The sequence below is a fragment of the Rhineura floridana genome, chromosome 3, assembly GCF_030035675.1.
Source record: "Rhineura floridana isolate rRhiFlo1 chromosome 3, rRhiFlo1.hap2, whole genome shotgun sequence".
Lineage (NCBI taxonomy): Eukaryota > Metazoa > Chordata > Lepidosauria > Squamata > Rhineuridae > Rhineura > Rhineura floridana.
Genome location: NC_084482.1, coordinates 21,072,700 through 21,092,558, shown reverse-complemented (window position 1 = coordinate 21,092,558; position 19,859 = coordinate 21,072,700). Strand labels below are relative to the sequence as shown.

General features: G+C 44.1%; 1 protein-coding gene across 1 annotated transcript; it reads right to left on the bottom strand.

Annotated features, from left to right (window-relative positions):
- Positions 1 to 4,656: 4,656 nt before the first annotated feature.
- On the bottom strand, positions 4,657 to 19,101 carry LOC133379499 (keratin, type II cytoskeletal 7-like). The gene is made up of 9 exons (XM_061614902.1): positions 18,292 to 19,101; positions 15,957 to 16,168; positions 13,011 to 13,071; positions 11,893 to 11,988; positions 10,419 to 10,583; positions 10,170 to 10,295; positions 8,813 to 9,033; positions 8,212 to 8,240; positions 4,657 to 8,092 (listed from the first exon to the last, which is right to left on the bottom strand). The coding sequence occupies exons 1-9, from the start codon at positions 19,021 to 19,023 to the stop codon at positions 7,506 to 7,508; spliced, it is 2,229 nt and encodes a 742-aa protein (XP_061470886.1). The 5' UTR covers positions 19,024 to 19,101; the 3' UTR covers positions 4,657 to 7,505.
- Positions 19,102 to 19,859: the final 758 nt, after the last annotated feature.

The window sequence follows — 19,859 nt, the reverse complement described above, 5'->3', positions numbered from 1 at the left end:
ACTTTCTTAATGCCATGCATAATTTTATACACTTCTATCATGTCTCCTCTGACCCGCCTTTTCTCTAAACTAAAAAGCCCCAAATGCTGCAACCTTCCTTGTCTTGTGAAACAGCCCATCACCGTTATCATAATCTGTCCACTGGTGTGAATATTAGTCGCGGTGGCTATGTTCTACCTCCACTCTCGGAGGCAATATGCCTCTGAATACCAGTTGCTGAAAACCACAGAAGGGGAGAATACTCTTGCACTCAGGTTCTGCTTCTGGCTTTCCCCCATAGGCATCTGGTTGACCACTATGAGAACAAGATGCTGGACTAGATGAGCCACTGGCCTGATCCAGCAGAGCTTTTCTTATCAGCCTTCACTACCAAGGAATTGTAGAATTGGAAGGGGTCTTGTAGGCCGTATGGTCCAAACCCCTGCTTGATGCAGGAAATCCAGAGGCAGATGGCTGTCCAGTCTCTGCTTGAAAACCTTCAGCAAGAAAGAGCCCATCATCCCTGGTCATGTTACAGTTTCTGCTAATGTTCAACTGAAGCCTACCTCCTATGACATAAGCCAGTTCGTTCTAGTTCTGTCCTTTGGAGCAGCAGAGAGGAAGTATTTTCTCTGCTCTCTGTGATAGCCTTTCAGGTATTTGAAACAAGGATGGAAAGATCTGTCAATTTCAGTTCTATGTTTCTCAGAGACAGTTGTACCCTATATTTAAGACAGCCATTCTTGGACACTTGGCATATTTTCAGGAGGTGTAGCCAATGTACCATCCTTCAGATTTTGATTCCAGTTCCCATCAACCTTGACCATTGGCCATGGTTGGGCTGATGGGAGTTGGAGTCGAACAGCAACTGGAGGGCACCACATTGCCTACCCCTGCTTTACTCATCTGTTAGAGATCGGCAAATCTGTTAGTTTTAGTTTCTCTCAATTTCTCATTTTTTCCAATCTTAAGTTCAGTTCTCCACGTAGCAACATCAGTTTGCCATTTTTTTAAAAAAAGTGCTTATGAAAATTCATCAGCATCTCAGTGTGAATTTCTTCTAATATACATTTTTATATAATAATAATAATAATAAATTTTATTTGTTTTATAAAATTTTATTTTATATGCACTTACGCCTCATTACACATTTTTGCAAAGCAATTTCCTCTAACACATTTTGGATGTTATTTTCACTAATCTATGCACTTCTATGCACACTCTACCCAGTTACACTACATGCATTTCTGCACACACTACTTGGCTGGAGAACTACACTGCAAAATTCGGAGAAGTGTGGATTTTGACGGGTAGCCATGTTTTTTATTTATTTATTTATTTTATTATTTATTATTTGATTTAAATTCCACCCTTCCTCCCAGCAGGAGCCCAGGGCGGCAAACAGAAACACTAAAAACACTTTAAAACATTATTTTAAAAAAACCTTAAAATACATTAAAACAAAATAACATTAAAACATTTTTAAAAAGCTTTCAAACAAAGCTTTTTAAAACAAAGAGTTAAAACATATTATTAAAGAAAACATGTTACAATCAATTCTAACACAGACGCAGACTGGGATAGATCTCAACTTAAAAGGCTTGTTGAAAGAGGAAAGTCTTCAAAAGGCGTCGAAAAGATAGCAGAGATGGCGCCTGCCTAATATTCAAGGGGAAGGAATTCCACAGGGTAGGTGCTGCCACACTAAAGGTCTGTTTCCTATATTGTGCAGAACGAACCTCCTGATAAGATGGTATCTGCTGGAGGCCCTCACCAGCACAGCACAGTGATCAACTGGGTATATAAGGGGTAAGACGGTCTTTCAGGTATCCTGGTCCCAAGCTGTATAGGGCTTTGTATGCCAAAACTAGAACCTTGAACTTGGCCCGGTAGCAAATGGGCAGCCAGACCAATTCTTTCAGCAGTGGGGTGACATGTTGGCGATACCCTCCCCCAGTGAGCAGTCTTGCACTGCATTTTGCACCAGCTGCAGCTTCCGGACCAACCTCAAGGGCAACCCCACATAGAGCGCATTACAGTAATCCAGCCTGAAGATTACCAGTGCGTGGACAACAGTGGTCAGGCTATCCTGGTCCAGAAATGGCCACAGCTGTCTTATCAGCCAAAGCTGGTAAAAGGCACTCCTAGCCACTGAGGTCACCTGGGCCTCTAGCAACAAAGATGGATCCAGGAGCACCCCCAGACTATGAACCTGCTCTTTCCAAGGGAGTATGACCCCATCCAAAGCAGGCTACTGACCAATTATCCAAACTCGGGAACCACCAACCCACAGCGCCTCCATCTTGCTAGGATTCAGACTCAATTTATTGGCCCTCATCCAGCCCACCACTGAGTCCAGGCACCAGTCCAGGGCTTGCACAGCCTCTCCTGATTCAGATGTTATGGAGAAATAGAGCTGGGTATCATCAGCATACTGCTGGCACCTCACCCCAAATCTCCTGATTACTGCTCCCAAGGGCTTCATGTAGATATTAAACAGCATGGGGGACAAGATGGTACCCTGAGGCACCCCACAGCACACCTGTCAGGAAGCCGAAAGATAGTCACCCAATGCTATTCTCTGAGAGCAACCTTGGAGATAGGATCAGAACCACTGTAAAACAGCGCATCCAATACCCAGCTCACCAAGTCAGCCCAGAAGGATACCATGGTCAATGGTATCAAAAGCCACTGAGAGATCAAGTAAGAATAACAAGGTCTCACTCCCCCGTCCTTCTCCCGATAAAGGCCATCCATCAGGGCAACCAAGGCCGATTCAGTCCCATAACCAGGCCTGAACCCAGACTGGGATGGGTCAAGATAATCTGTTTCATCCAAGAGTACTTGCAATTGCTGTGCCACATGCCCTCAATCACCTTCCCTAAAAAGGGGGTATTTGCAACCGGTCGGTAGTTTTCACAAACCAGTGGGTCCAGGATGGGCTTTTTCAGGAGAAGTCGGATCACCACATCTTTCAAGGCACCTGGAACCACTCCCTCCTGCAATGATGCGTTGACCACACTCTGGATCCACTCGGTCAAACCCCCTCGGCAAGCTTTAATAAGCCAAGAAGAGCAAGGATCGAGAGGACACATTGCTGGCCGCATCATCGCAAGCACCTTGTCCACGTCATCAGGTTGCATCAGGTGAAACCTTTCCCAAGAAGTTGCAGCAGACGTTGCACTGGACACCTCATTGGGGACCACAGTAGATGTGGAGGGGGCATCAAGACTGCTACGGAGGCGAGCAACTTTACCCTCAAAGTGCCTTGCAAACAATTCACAGTGGGCCTCCGAAGGGTCTAAAACTCTATTTCCTGGAGTTGATGTCAACAGACTCCTGACGATACGGAAAAGCTCCACTGGATGGCTACTTGAGGATGTGATGGAGGCAGAGAGGTGGGCCTTCTTTGCTGCCCTCACTGCCACACAGTAGGCACGGTTATGATGTTTTACTTGTGCCCGATCAGCCTCACAGCACGTCTTTCACCACTTGCTCTCTAGCCATCATCCAGCCTCTTTCATTGCCCTTAGCTCACTGGTGTACCAAGGTGCAAACCGGGCTCCACAATGCTGGAGAGGGAGCTTGGGGGCAACTGTGTCAAGAGCCGGATGCGCCTCACTGTTCCAGAGCATGACAAGGGCTTCAAGAGGGTCACCTGCTCTATCTACTGGGAACTCCCCTAGGGCATTCAGGAATCCAGTGGATTCCATTAGGCTCCAGGGTCGGACCATCTTAATCTGTCCACCATCCCTGTAGGGAAGGATTGGAGCCATAAGTCTAAACTTCACCAGGAAGTGGTCTGACCATGACAATGGGGTGACATCCATCACCCCCCATCTCCAGACCACCCCTTCCTCCATCTGGAGCAAAAACCAAGTCCAGGGTGTGCCCTGCCCTGTGTGTCAGGCCAATGACGACTTGAGACAACCCCATGATCGTCATGGAGGCCATGAAGTCCCGAGCCGGAACACTGGAGGCAGCCTCAGCATGGACATTGAAATCACCCGGCTCTATCGTTCTGGGCTCCTCCAACACCACAGCCGAGACAGCCTCCACCAGCTCAGTCAGAGGAGCTGCTGGTCAGCAGGGTGGACGGTACACCAGCAGCAACCCTAGTTTACTGTCTCCTAGGCCTGACACCAGGTGCAGGCCCTCACAGCCAGCTCCAAGACAGAGTGGTTTCCTGGTGACAGAGATGGAAGTTCTGTAGACCACAGCAACTCCTCCCCCCCCCATACCTGCAGCCTGTGCTGGTGTTGCACTGAGTATCCAGGTGGGCAAAGCTGGGTCAGGTCAACTCCTCCAAGCTCACCCACTCAGGTCTCAGTAATGCACACCAAATTGGCACCTTCATCCACAATCAAATCATGGATGAGAGTGGTCTTATTGTGTACTGATCTGGCGTTAAACAACACACACAGGCCAGTGGGCACAGCAGATCAGCAACGAGGAACCCATCCATGAGAGGAGTGGCAGCAAGGAATAAGGTGCAGATAGCCTTATTTATTTATTTGATTTATATCCCGCCCTTCCTCCCAGCAGGAGCTTTATTGTTTCAGAAAGTACAAATTAGGTAGGTTCACCTTTATATGCAAACTCAGTCTATTTTCTCACCAATCTCTATCCCAAGCCACCTCACACTAAAAACAATAATTTGACACACGTTATTGTACACATACTTTTTATTTGCCAGACAAAGAGAAAAGGAAAGAACTGTTTGATAAGTGATGAGCAGGCAGTGGAATAATAATCACACACATAAAAATCAAATTGCCTTTTCTTTCATGTATATTGAGCAGAAAATAAAAGTTTTAAGCTGTTAGTATTCTTTGTTCAAGTTGTCAGAAAGAGATTTAGTAGCTGAAGCTCCTTTGACTTCAGAAGGTTCCCTCTCAGCTACAGCAGACAGATGCAGGCAAATCTGCATTAGAAACATGTATTGGCTTCATGAGCCATTAATTGCTACTCAAAGAATATTGGGGATGGTACGCTGATGGGGCACTGAACATTTTCTGTTAGAGAATATTATAGCTCCTTCTCACACAGTCCCATGAGTTCCCTGGAAATGGGATTGGCTAAATCAATTTTAATCTGTAGCAGGGAGAGGAAAAGTGTTAGAGTCCAGAAAAGAAAAGAAAAGTTGTAACAGCCTTTCCCTTACCCCAGGAACCATTGGGAAATGGTGTTATTTAAGCCAGAATCAGTCAGTATCTGCATCAAACAATAATTCCCAGGATTCTTTCCGAGGCACCATGATAGTTAAAGTGGTATAACATTGAAGCATGTGGAGTGCAGATACGATCAGAGAAACAGAGAGAGATTGAGAGATCTGTATGACTTAATGCAGGAATGAGGAACATGTGACCCTCCAGATGTTACTGACCTCCAACTCCTATCAGACCCAGCCTGCATAATTCATCAACATCTGGAAGGCCACAGGTTCCCCACCCCTGATCTAATGTAATGGACTAAGATGGTTTTCTCTAATCCACTAAGTAATAAATACTGTAATGAGAAGATCCAACCTCTATAATTGCAGGTCAATTAGATTCCCTCCAAAAATATTAGATTAAGTTTCTGAAGCTCTTCACAAAGGATGATAGTAGCAAGTCTGGCATTAGCAAACAGCATCCTCAAGCAGTTGTTGGAATCCTAGAGCCTAGGTGGGACCCCTCCTAACACCTGCCTGGAGTCTTCCAATCAGCAGCATGTGGCTTGGTCTAGAGATCAGCCATTTTGTGTTTCCACAATGCCCCTGACATAGTGTCTTGCCCAGCCAGGGGGATTCTGGGCTGTATGTGAGTATCATTGACTGCAGTTCCCTTCCCCAAGCAGAAGCAGCAGCCCTAGTAGCACAGGGAATAAGGATCCAGCCTCTTACCCACAGAGCTTCTGCTTCAAGCCCAGTGGCACCCAACGAAACTGAAATCTTAAAGGTACTATATAAACTAAGAACACAGCTTTGAGTGCACTGTTCATTAATCTGAAATCATTATAATCCCTTGGTTCTGTGCGGATTTACAAATCACAATACAGTTTAGAATTCCCACCTCTCTTAAGGTTTCATTTCCCCCATCTTTAATCAGCCTGATTAGCAGGCTCGTTATTAAATAGTGTCAGGGGGCAACTAACCCACATGCAGTGATTTGGAGTATGTGTCCTTGGAAACAAACTCCATTGATTTCATTTGGACTTTAAAAAAGAAGTCAGGCTGTGGTAGTTCAAGAGTGCTTTAGATCACACACTCCAGTCCTAAGCACGCTGTGCAGAAGACTGATCCCATTTATTTAACTGGCGTTTCTTTCCGCAAGAAAGTGCTTTATGTCATTTGGGATCAGCAGGGCCTACAGTTGATCTACACATTATGGGTGCCATGGAGATACTGCCAAAACGGTCTCTTTCTGTGGTGAATTCTCCACCACTATTACCACCACTACCAACAACAACTATAATGTTTTCAGCCTCTTACACATGAAGCAGCTGTGTGTCTTGAAAGCTGTGTGTGTGTGAGTGTAGAGAGAGATGTTGAAGGCCTGGGGGGAAAATGGAAAGATTAGGGGAAAAGTTCCCTCCTCCCCAAAAAAATAAGAAAAATGGGGAACAAATCCATTTCCTCCCATATTTTTCTGGGGTTTTTTTCCTGGGCCTTCACATCTCTCTCTTGGGTTGTGTGTGTTGTGTGTGTCCAGGTCAAGCAGCTTAGGATGTATGGATCTGTCTATTTCTTGTTTGTGTCACTTTCACACATGCTCACTCATAATTTAAGACCATTCCATTCTGTTCCTGCATTAATCTGCCTTTTTTAAAAAAAGAAATCATACCAAAAAATTGTATTTAATGTTTTGTAACATTTGTTTCCCTTTTACGGCACATTTTGAGATGATCTTTTTGAGAAGCCAAGAAGGATACCATAACATTTGAAGAAGTATGACATTGGATCAATAGCTATGTCCTGGTCCTCATTGTAGTCCAGGAGGTGCAGATTAATTTCTATCATAATTTAGAAAAATTGAATTCCTCAAGCATCTGTACCAGCAGCCACCATTAACAGGCGCAGGGATATTCGTGAGAGGATGGCACCACTTTATGTGGTAAGAGGTTGTAATTAATTATGGGTTGCATCCAAAATTAGTCCTATTCAGAGGAAAACCACTGAAATTAATGGACACGACAAACGTAGGTTCATTAATTTCAGTGGGTCTATTCTGAGCATGACACAACCCAATAGTGGAGCTTTCTCCATAAGGTTGCCCTCTTTGGCAGCACTTTCACCCGCATGGCTATATCCATCATGTGCAGACCAGCTCTCACTTCTATAGTGAGGTTCAAAATCAGGGTGTTCTGGACAAACAGATCTTGACTTGAAGAAAAAATGTTAAAAGGCCAAAGCAAGGGAATTCCATAATGCGTAGATCCCTCTCATTTGTAGGTTTTCAACATGATGCATAATGGCTCATTGCTTTCATCAGCAGGCAGAAAATCATCCACACACACACACACACACAATATTCTGTGCCTGAACTTTATCTGATGATGGAGCAGTTTCCTCCATAACCCACTCGACATCCACTTCCAGAGTTGCGTCTTGCATCTCCAGTGGTGCATGTGGCATCAGTAGAGCTAGCGACACCAGTAGTGTAGCCACCACCTGAACTCTCAGAGGTGTAGACTTCACCTGCACAGCCTCCTGTACTTCCAGTGGTGTAGTTCCCTCCACCAGCTGAGGAAATGCATTTCACGCTTGAGCTGCAACCCCCACTTCTGGAGCTGTATCCTTTGCCCCTAGAACTATAGCCTCCACCTCCAACACATTGTGTGCCATAATCCTTTGGACCAGAGTGAGCCACAGTGCTGGTACCACATTGCCCAAATCCCGAGCTCATTGTGCATCTTGAAAGGTACCCTCCACTCTTAGAGCTATATCCAGTTTTGTAGCCAAGCCTTCCACTTCTGGCGCTGAATCCTCCACTGCCGCTGGTATTTCTTGGGCTATAACTTTTTCCTCCTGATCCAGGCCCATAGACACATCTCCTTCCAAATCCAGCTCCACCCAATGTGCCATCATGTAGAGGTGCACCACCTGCAGAGATGTTGGGGCAACCCACCACAGCTAGAAGAGTAGGGGGAAAGAAGCAGTTACTCAAGCACACACATGCTAAGGTCTCTCACTCAGTGGAATGTATTGCATTTTTTCATGACAATATAGGATGCATTGGTAAAGTTACTTACCTATGTTAACTGGAGTAGAATTACATAACCTGCAAAGAGAAGGCATATTTGTTAATATTCCAAGAACAACAGTCATGTGTCTTTTTTGTTTGATTGTTTACAATTATTATTTTGTAAAAATGTGAAATTTGGCATTATTTCAGAGTTCAAATTAATTTTATTTTATTTAAAAATATTTTAATCTCACTTTTGATATGTAACTGAAGAATATTGATGAATTTAAAGGCACGATTTTTGCATATTAGCTTGCTAGGTTCAATAATTTCATATCTTGTTTGGCCATATTAGCAATAACTGAGAGCTAACCATACATTAGTGGCATAATTGATAGAGTATTTCTTCCTGGATTCCAGCTGATTAATTCAGCATCTTTACCTCGGCACTCCCTGAGGGGGATCCAGCTATGCTGATGTACTAATCTGATCTGCTGATTTATTATATGTCCTGTATCCATTTTATCAGTGTAATGTTATTGTTGATTTTATGTTCTTCATTGCCATTTTTTAAAAAGAATGGTGGCGTAGAAAAGTTTGCAAAAATTTGCATTCCAAAAAAGTGATATTAGCAACATCCTTACATGGATGCTAATTTTTTAACCCACCTGCTCTCTTCTCCTTCCAGAAGTGACTTGTACATAGCAATCTCAATGTCCAGGGCCAACTTGACATTCAGCAATTCCTGGTAATCCCTTACTAGGCGAGTAAGTTCATCCTTAGAGCACTGCAGGGCATTTTCCACCTCAGCAAGTTTTGCCTTGGCATCCTTTAGCGCACACTCACCACGCTGCTCATTCTCAGCAATAGCAGTCTGCAAGGCATCAATCTTGGAAAGGCAAAGATGAAAAGAAAAAAAGTGTTGGTGCATGAGTAGCATCCTCAGTGTAATAATACTTAAAGAGGAGAAAGACGAGCCCTTACTCTGCCTCCCAGCCCATTCTAAATAGGTAGACCCAATATCTGTAGTAGTATGTGATTCTTCTGAACTGGCATTGAGGTTAGCTGCATGAGCACATGAGCCACCAGGTGGCACTGCGCAGGGAGGCTTGACAGTGTGATCAGGACAGGTAAAGAAAGTTCAGTTGCGTCACCTCAGCTGTTGAGTTCATGCTCTCTGGTCACTCTATGTTAGACATTAGGAAATGAGCAACAACCAGAGAGGTCTTTAAACTCTGTGGTGTGAAGGACTTCCATACCACAAAGTCTGCTACAGAGTGCAGCTCTTTACTTGCATGAAGAATTTGAAACTATAGTTAAATTGGTACAGGCCTGTTTGGGGGCCACTCTTAAGGGCAAGTGTTGGGTCAGAAAAGAGGAGAGAGAGCTTCAGCTCAGAGGGCAGAGAACTTATGGAAGAAGTCAAGATATGTCAAATCTATGAGGTGGGGGAGTAGAGAACCAGAAAGGGAGGCAGCTAATAATATAGGTGAGGGCTAAAATAAAAATAACATGAGCAGGATTTTTTTTAAAAAAACTTGCAGCTTAATTTAATAATAAAAACCCATTTCCAGTTATAAATGATCTATAAGATTTGAAATGATCAGGATATAAACTACTGATCCCCTGCCCTCCCCCCTTCCCCATCAGTCCTCCTGCTCCATGAAGAGACCTGAGGTTGCGTGTTTCTGCATCTGGGGCATGGGCTGGATGGGAGCCCCCTTTGGTTTTTAAATATGAACCTCATAATCATGTTTTAAAATGAAATTGGCAGAATACCTGGTTCTTCCTCCCCCTCCCCCCATTTTTAATAGACGTGAAATGTTTCTTAAGTTCTTTCAGTTCATATCTGAGGTAGCCAACAAGGTGCCTTCCAGATGTTGGACTACAGCTCCCATCATCCCTTCTAGACTACAACTCCCATTATCCAAAAACATCTGAAGGGCACCATGTCAGCTATTCCTGGTGTACATCAAGACCAGGAAAGTTATCCCTATTGCTTATTCTCCTCCTGTTCAATCTTACCTGTTTTTTGGCATTTTCCATTTCAGCCTTGAGTCTCTGGATAAGGCTTGTCAGGTCTTGGATTTCACGGCGGCCCCTAGTCAGGTTGTCGCAGTGACGCCCCCAGGTGGTCTGCAGATCGCTGTACTAAAATTCAGAGGGAATTAATGCCTTTTATTTCTGCAACTTTGATTCAGTTACCTAAAACGTCCATGGTAATAATCAATTCCATCTGCTTCCCTCTGTTGAAGGCAGGCATATAGTGTTTACCTTTGTTTCATAAAGAGCATTGACCTCATCCTTGCTCTTCTGTACAATCTCCTCATATTGACACCTCACAGAGTTAATTATCCCCTCCATGTCCAGTTCCCGGTTGTTATCCATAGACACGACAACATTGGTGTCAGCCACTGTTATCTGTAAGCTTTCCAGTTCCTGAAAACAAAATATTACAAGGGAATTTTTTACAGCAATTTAATTAAGAGAGCAAGAGGGAGGTCATCAAGGATCCCTATTGAATTGAGACAGTTTGGACTGTTTCATGTGTGTGTGTGGTGGTGATGCAGGCAGAGCTTTTGGGCAATAGCAGAGGCTGGCAGGGATGGGTAGGGACAGGAAGATGGGAATTCGTCTCTGACCTGGATTTTGATCTGTGCCAGAGAAGAATTTAGGCCACTTCTCGTTTTGAGGCAGACTTTTACAAAATTCATATCTGAGCCTGATTCAGAAGAATTTCACTAGTATCTTTAGTTAGTTCTAGCCTGCTATTATTTGTGGTCATCAACGCTAGGGATGGGTGAGTAATTCAATTCAGTTTGCATTTCAAGCTGAATCTATAAATTCCCACTTTCCAAAATAATATGAGTACCAAAACAGTCAATCTTCAAAATTTGCACTTAATCGAATTTGCAATGCAGTTCGCCAATAAAATAATGTTTACAAAAATGCAAAGTGTGCATATAAATGAATATATGAGTGAATATAACATATATAAACGCATTATATGATGAGAAATTGCTTGCAAAAATGTGTAATTAGTCAAAAATGCCTACAAAATGTTTTATTAGGAGAAATCTGCACTAAAATGCTGGATAATTTTCATGAGGATTTTTTTTAAAAAAAAAATCACAAATTGCTGCAGAAATGCAGAGAACCAAATTCAAGACTGGAAAAATGAGAAACAGAGAACCGAAAGTGACCAATCTTTCCATCCCTAATCAACACACACACACTTTGCCCTAGTATGGCCAGAGAGCTCTAGGGAGGGTAAGAGTTGGTCTCCCACTTTGCACTGCTCTTTGGAGAAGGCAGACGCAATGAGACTCACACTGCAGCTGCCTTTTCTAAAGCTCAGCCCAAAGAGAGACAGAACCCTCCCATCCCCTAAGTCAGCCTTTCCCAACCAGTGTGCCTCCAGATGTTGTTGGACTACAACTCCCATCAGCCTCAGCCAGCATTGCCAATGGTCAGAAAAGATGGGAATTGTGGTCCAACAACATCTGGAGGCACACTGGTTGGGAAAGGCTGCCCTAAGTCCTCTGGAATTCTCAGACGACTTGGAGGAAAGGTGAAGCCTTTCCATCTTTTCACATTGGGTTTGGAGAAGGAAAGGAGGCTTTCTTGCACCTTCCCCCTTCCCCAGTGCCTGGTAAAAAGTACAAAGAAAGTAGCATGGAAGAAGTATAGGACATAATATTTTAGGAACAGGAATAAAGGATAAATCACATGGTGAGGGCACACTCACTGCTTCATGGACACATCTGAGGAACTCCAGCTCCTGTCTTAGGGCTTCCACTTTCACCTCCAGCTCCACCTTGCCAGTATAGGCACAGTCCACATCCTAAAAGACAAGACACAATAAATATATTTTTCCATAATTCGGTGACAACATGAGTTGTTTAACTGAGTGACAGAAGTGTTCAGGAAGGTCTTCATGCTTTCAGTCAAGAAAGACTTGACCTTTGGTATGGCAGACCATCAAATCAACCTCTCTTTTTGGGGCTATTAAAATATCTAACTACTCATCCCAAGTAAGAGAAAAGTGCCACAGCCAGAGACAGCGCCCTTCCCATCATCGTGCAGCTTCCCAGTACTTGGCACACCACATGAACATGCGGCAAAATATATACTCATGTGACTGTCCTTTCCATATTGGTATATCTTGCCACATTCAAAGTGGCTCTCACCATACACACCTGGAAGTAAGTCCCATTAAATTCCATGGGACTTTCTTCTGAGTAGACACGCCTGGGATTACACCACGTCACCTACTGCAATCCACTGTAGCTGCCACAGAGTCAGCCCCTCTGTTTTTCTTTCTCTGACCTGACATCCCATTGATATCAGCTTGACTCTACTTTTAGAGATATGTTTTTTTAAAAAAATCTTGACCCCTCAGTTCATCAGTGTAACATAACATTTATATGTATGATAGGAATCTGTACCCGGCTTTTCTATAAAACAGGGTGGGGAACCAAGAGCCCTTCAGATATTGCCAGATTACAAATCCCATCATCCTTCACCACTGGTTGTGTTGGTTGTAGTTGATGGGAGGTTGAATTCAGCAACATCTGCAGGACCCTACCACTTACCCTACCATCACTATAGGTGATTCACAATGAAAGGCCCATAATATTCATCAGTGTAAGATTAATATAATGTGCCTTTCTTTTCCATTGTATAACAGAAGAAAAGTCCTGCAGGTGCGTCTAGTCTAGCATTCTTTTTCCAACACTGTGTTTAGAAGATGCTTTGGGGGAGCTTCTCAAGCAGGGCAGATTACAATGACCATCCTGCCTTCAATTCTCTTTGATCATTTTAATAAATTGACCTTTACCAAACCTTGGAGCCAATGTAACTCACCTTCTTTAGCACCACAAATTCATTTTCTGCAGCCATACGTCGGTTGATTTCTTCTTCATACCTTGAGATGGAGAAAAGAAGGAGATACAAAGGTCCTTGAGAGTTCAGAGTGCCGCGCCTAAATCAGCTGCATTGCAAAGTGTCAGGGAATCAATGTCAGGGTGTCGATAGAGTGCTGGACTTGTACTGGGAAAACTTTGGTTTGAGAGTCAGCATGGCTGACAAGCAAAGGGTGGAAGCAGGGGTGAGCCGGTCATCATGTCAAGTTGGGAGGGGGGAGAAATTTGATTCAGTTCACATTTCAGGCTGAGTTTATCAAATCAGCACTTTCTGAAACTATGTGAGAACTGAAACTCAGCCATTCTTGGAAATTCACACTTCTCTGAGTGTTGCAATGCACTTCTCCAAGCAAACAATGTTTAGAAAAATTTGTGGGAGAAAATATGCACAAAAGCGAATGTACTAGTGAAAGTAACATACAAACATGCATTATGTCAGGAGGAATTGCTTGCAAAAATGTGAACATTACTCAAAATTGCATACAAAAATGTTTTATTAGAAGAAATGCACACTAAAATGGGGGCAATTTTCATGAGGATTTTATTTTTTTTTTAAAAAATTGCAAATTGCAGCAGAAATGCAGAGAACTGACTTTAAAACAGGAAAGAAGAGAAATGGAGAGAACCAAAATTGACAGATCCTCTTCCAACCCTAGTGTCGAGTCAGTCAACATTTCTCTGCTGAATCTGCCCCATGGGGACTGAAAATAATAATTCTATAATGCTAACGCTTAGCATTCATTTATAAAGCACATTTCAGTTGTCCAAACTATTTCCCGCACATTACCACCATAATCTTTACAGTTGTAAGGTTGTAAGGTAGGGCAGCATTATTCTTCCCACATTGCAGATAGAAGGGTGGGGTCTGAGGACATAGTGGGAGGCATGCGGTTTGGATGTCATTGTGGGGAGGGAGATTCAGAGCAAAAGTAAAAGGTTTGTTCTTGCATACATTCAAGGTTGTTGTTGTTTTAAGCTATGTATTTAGAAAATATTTGCTGGGGTTACTTCTCATTCCTCACAAGCGCTATAGACAAGTCATTCCTACAGGACAGACATTCTGTATTTTTAAAGTCAGGGTTTCGTGCCTTTCGCATAGTTGCCAAGTACATGGAAATCCATGAAGGACACAATCCTATGTTCCCTAGGAAGGCATCCCTGAGGCCGTAGGCAGGGCTGGTGCGAGGCTGCAAGGGGCCCTCAGTATGGTGCCATCAGTGCTCCCTCAACACGCCCAACACATATCCCCACATACAGTCATGACTGTGCAATATTTTCTTTTTCATTTCTGCTGCCTCTTCCGCAGTGGCACCAATAATATAACCACCCTCCACCCTTCTTGCTGCTCTCCCCCAGATGGCATCTTGGCATTGCAATTTTAGATTGGGAGCCATGCTCAGTTCTCATTTGCAGTAACCATCTGGCATCTTAATTTACCCAAAATACAATGCCCCAGCCTATAGATCTATAAAATATAGATCTATGAAATCCATAAATTATATTGGTCTATAGGCTGAGCTATATAGAATTTACAGATCTATAGGCAAGGGCATTGCATTTGGGGTACATAAAGATGGAGGGCATCCACAGCAGATGGGAGCTCAGCTTCACTCTCACTCAGAACTGACACTGCTACACATCCCCTGCTAAAGCAGCCACTTGGAGGCACAACAGAAGAGTAGTAAGCATGGCTGACTCAGGCTGGTGAGGGGCCTTTCTGAGCCCCTTGGGTCCTCCACCAGTAACCAGTCTGGCCAGCTACTGGCACTGAGCCTGGCCATAGGGTATTATGGACCTGGAAGTCTCCACGTTACAGCCAGAGAAATGTCAATGGCTGTCCCTCCTCCTCTATCAATACTTTGATAGTACTGAGAAGAGGAAGTTGTCTGGAATGGATTGAAGGAGGTGTTGTATCCTCAGGACCCAAAGCTCTTACTTTCCCCCAACATGCTCTTGACAAGAGAAGAAAAATCCACCAAGCCTGGAACTGGCATATATTGTTTCCTTTCAGCTGCCCCCCCCACGCCCTCCCAACCTGTCACTGTGACCAGTGCAAGTCTGTCGGCAGCTAGCCTGTGGATTCTCCCCTCCACTCACCATTGTCCTCACACCATCCCTTCATACAGGTTGCCCTGTAAACTCTTTATTGCAGCAGTCGCTCAGTGTGAGCCAGCAATACATATGCTCCAGGGGAGCCTTCCCATGAGATTAGAAAACGGCCTAGTTATGCAACCCTATACATGCCTAGAACACAACTGAGTCTTTATTGTGGTATAGGGTGGTGTTCTCCAACACTGGCTCCCCAGATGACCCTTGGGTAAGTTGGCTGGAAATGGTAGGAGTTGTAGTGCAACAACATTTGGGGGCTCAACGCTGAAGAACACTGGCGTAGGATACAATGTGCTGGATTTTTTTCTAGGCACACCTTAGTTCTCAAACCCCTATTCAGCCATGAAGCTCACTGGAATACCTTGACCCAGTCAGTCTGTCTTGGCTCACCTTACCTGGAAGGGCTTTGGTCAGGTTAAAGGGGTGTGACTAACCCCATGTATGCTGCCTTGAATTCATTACAGCAGGGATGGGGGACCTGTGGACTTCAAGAGGTTGCTGAACTACAACTCCCATCATCCCTGACCGTTGGCCATGTTGGCTGTAGCTGATGGGAGCTGGAGGCCAACAATGTCTGGAGGGCCCTCAGAGCCCCCCCCCCTGCATTAGAGGAACAGCAGAACACAGCTAGAGAGTGCCAGTTCTTTCCCACTGCACAACCACAAATAGTTGGAGGGCACAGCTTCCACATAGATATAGGCCCCTTACACCTTCTGTGAAGAAACCAGACCTCCTGGGCAAAGGCAACTTCCATCTAGGGCAATGACCCTCCGTTCACCTGCATTTGTACTGTTCAACCACGTCCTGGAATTTAGCTTGTTCCAGCTGCAGCTGCTCCCGCTCATTCAGCAAAAGTTCTAACTGCCTTCTCAGGGCTGCAATGTAGTTCTCAAACAGGTGGTCAATGGTTTTCCTCTCAATCGGCCCCTGTTGCTGTAGGCAGTTCCATTTGGTTTCCAACAGTTTATTCTCTTGCTCCAAGTGCCTCACCTGTAATTTAAAAATGGCCACAATGACATTGTACTGAACATAGAAACCTATTAGGTGTTCCTATTAGGGGAGGGGGGAAATCTTCCTCAGTTTTTGAAGGAGTGTTGTTGTTGTTGTTTGCAGAGCCAGCCATTAACATTGCATACATTTCTAAAGCTGAGGGAAGAGTTAATTGGGCAATGAAGAAACAGAGTAAACTCACAATTATCTAAGAACAAGTGGCCCATCTAGTCCAGCATCCTGTTCTCACAGGGGCCAACCAGATGCCCCTATGGGAAGCCCACAGGCAGGACCCGAGTACAATAGAATTCTCCCCACTTATGATTCCCAGGAACTGATATTTGCCTAGTATATAATGCAGCAGAGCTAATTCCTTAGGGAATTTTGCTGCCTGAAAATTAATGAATGCCTTTAATTTTAAGTATGCAATGATGCAAGATAGGATGAGAGCTTTTGAATATGTCATTGAAAAATGGCTTGCAAATAAACAGAGTTGCAAGCTTTCCAGTGCGATCCTATATATTGTTACTCAGACAGAGCTGGCACTCAGCAGTGAGCCCTGCTGTGTTCAGTGGAACTTACCAAGTGTATTTAAGACTGCAACCATAATCAATTTAATTGGTAACCAGTTAAGACTGCAATTCTTTACACAGTTGCTTGGGAGTAAGTCCCACTGAACACAGTGGGACTCACTTCTAGTTAAAGAAGGTAGGGGAAGGGCCATAGGTCAGTGGTAGAACATTTGGTCCCAGGATCAATCCCCGGCATCTCCCAGTAGGACTAGGAGAGAATCCTGTCTGAAACCTGGAGAGCCGCTGCCAGTCAGTGTAATCAGTACTGAGCTAGATGGATCAATGGTCTGCACTGAGCTAGATGGATCAATGGTCTGACTTGGTATAAGGCAGCTTCCAATACTCTAACAACAACAACAACAACAATAATAATAATAAATATCCTGCCCTTCTCCCAAAGAAGCCCAGGGCAGCAAATACACAAATGATAAAACAATAAAAGAATCTAAAAGCAATTGCAATACCAATGCAGACAAGTGGGAAAAATCTCCACTTAAACACCTTCTGGAATTGGACTGCTCGTGTGCAATCCTGCAGCTGCAAACTGTGCGCATCCCCACCTCCATAGGCCAGAACAGCTCCAAGGAGCTGATTAAAGATGGCAGCCATGGGCATCCACATGCTCATCACACGTGAAAATGGGGGACTACCCTTGAAGATGGTCTGGAGACTGCAGCTATTGCAAAACTCAGTGGGCAGAAGGGACCCAATTGTTCTTAAAGATCTGCACTGGCTGTCTATTAGTGACTGAGCCCAATTCAAGGGTTTCATACAAATGTACAATGCCCTAAATGGCTTAGGGCCCGGGTACTGAGGTCAGCCAGGGAGGCCCTTCTGAGGGCATCATCACTGGCAGAGGACAAAAATGGTTGGCCCCGATTTTGTATGTCTTTCAGCATGTGCTGAATTTTTTTTTCTTTCGGCAGGCCTTTGTGTATACTATGCCCAGAATGAAGGACTGTACAGTAACACTTTTTGTGGATTTTGGTTCTAAACTGTATTTGTTTTATCTGTTTAACTTGTTTTTTGTGACCTGCCCTAAGATCATACATGACATAAATCTTATAAATAAATAAAATAACATAATAAATGCAGGCCAATTTTAATAAGCCGGGAGATATTAGAAGCCCAGTTGATAATAGAGGCTGTTGTGCTTCCGGTCGGTGTGTTACTGTAATATGGAAGCCATCTCACCGCTCTCTCATATTTCAAAAAGACATCTGCCCTGTGTTTTTTGTAATATGCATAGTATTTAAATTAAATTGACTAATCAACTAATAGACATTTTAGTTGATTAATCAATTTAATATAATTAATTGACAGACCTACAAAACGACAAAGAGAAATGTAATGACAAATTGAATAACTCAGAACCTAAACATGGTAGAATATGCTGTCCTAATGGTTCTGCATCTTTCGGTTTCCCACATAAGCCCACCTTCATAAATTATTGGAAGGTCTTTGAAAAGTAAGGTGGTTCATCTTGGTCTCTTTACAGCGGGCTAACTTAAATAGAATGCCACAGAGTTGACTTTCATTCTACAATCTCACCTTATCAATGAAGCAGGCAAACTTGTCATTGAGGGTTTTGATTTCCTCTCGCTCTTGCTCTTTCACCCTAGAGATCTCTGGATCAACCTGTATGCAAAGGGGCCTCAAGAGGTTTGCGTTGACTCTGACTGACTGGATCCCCCTGCTGTCACCAAAGCGGCCAATGGGCTCGTAGCTGACACCACCACGGTAAGAACGGCCACCAAAAATGCCTTTGCCGCCACAGGTACCACCACCCAGACTTTGACTGCCAAAGCCTACTGTCCTGTAACGTCTGCCACCAAGACTTTGGCTGCTGAAGCCACCATACTTGTAACCACCGCTGCATCCACTGCCATAACCTCCAAGGCTTTGGCTGCTGAATCCTCCAGCTTGGCCATGGGCCCCTGCACTTTGACTACTGTAGCCCCCAGACCTGCCACTTCCAGGACCATAGGCTACGGGCCCAATGCCATAGCCAAAGGGCACAGCACCATAACCCATGCCACTATAGTCCCTAAACCCTGCGCTGTATCCACCAGAGCTTCCTCCATATCTGCCAGCATCAGAGAGTTTCTTGCTACGGCCAGTGTTACAGTGGCTTATGCTGCTGTAGCCACCGCTTCTTCCTGCTCCAGTGTAGCAGATGGAAGACAGACTGTTGCCACCCCTAAATCCATGGCTGATGGCTGAGCCAGTTGTGGTGCCCCTACTTCCAGTGAGGGACTTGGAACTGTAGCACTGCCGGCTCATGATGTCTTGTTCAGAGATGGGACAAAGATTGCTGAAGCAAAGATGAGCTGCAAGCAGATGTCTCAGAGAGAGAGAAAGAGAATGGAACCCTTTTCACATGCCCATTAGAGGGTTACCCTTTATATACCTTCAGTGAGCTGGGCTTGGCCACATGATAACAATCAGTTAATCCATGGGGCTAGTTGGCTTGGAAGTCATAAATGGTAAATGAAATGTATTTCTTTTTCAACATGCATACAAAAGGAGACATCAAAGAAATCTAACCTTATGCCGATGAAGTAATCTGAAATGGAAAGAAGTTGCTTGGCTTGCAAGGCTCTTGAGACTATGATCTTGTGTTATCTAAATTAACCTGTTTTCCATAAGGCAATAAGGTTTGAGCTAAATGGTTTCAGAGAGGCCCTTTGCATTTTGCCTTCTGTAGATTTCATCATTCTCCCTCTTTCATGCCATGCAAGAGAGAACATTTTGCAGACTTGGATTTTAGGGATTTGTGATTTGAGATCTGCAATGAGCCTCTCCAGCAGGGTTCTTGATGATATGGACTGAGCAAACAACCTGGGGGGGAATAAGGTAACCCCAATGAGACAAAGTTAAGGAAACATTTTCAAATGCCTCATGATTGCCAAGTGGTTCTTGATGGCAGGTTAACCAGAACTATTACTGGAAACTTGAAGGAAATGAGAAGAAAGAGGCTTAAAAGGGGGGGGCAGGCAGGTCTTGGGTTGTCAAGAAAGCCATTAATTGTGTCTGAACACACCCTAATTGAAGAAAGAGGAACATGTAGAACTTTTTTAAGATACAAAACTTAGACATGGACTTGATGTATGTACCAC

Excerpts from the sequence above, each read along its gene's own strand:
- LOC133379499 (XM_061614902.1), bottom strand. The coding sequence starts at position 19,023 with ATGAGCCGGCAGTGCTACAGTTCCAAGTCCCTCACTGGAAGTAGGGGC. Across the intron at positions 16,169-18,291 it reads TTGCCTGCTTCATTGATAAG|GTGAGGCACTTGGAGCAAGA; the intron begins GTGAGATTGTAG and ends TTTAAATTACAG. Across the intron at positions 10,584-11,892 it reads TCAGATGTGTCCATGAAGCA|GAACTGGAAAGCTTACAGAT; the intron begins GTGAGTGTGCCC and ends TTTTGTTTTCAG.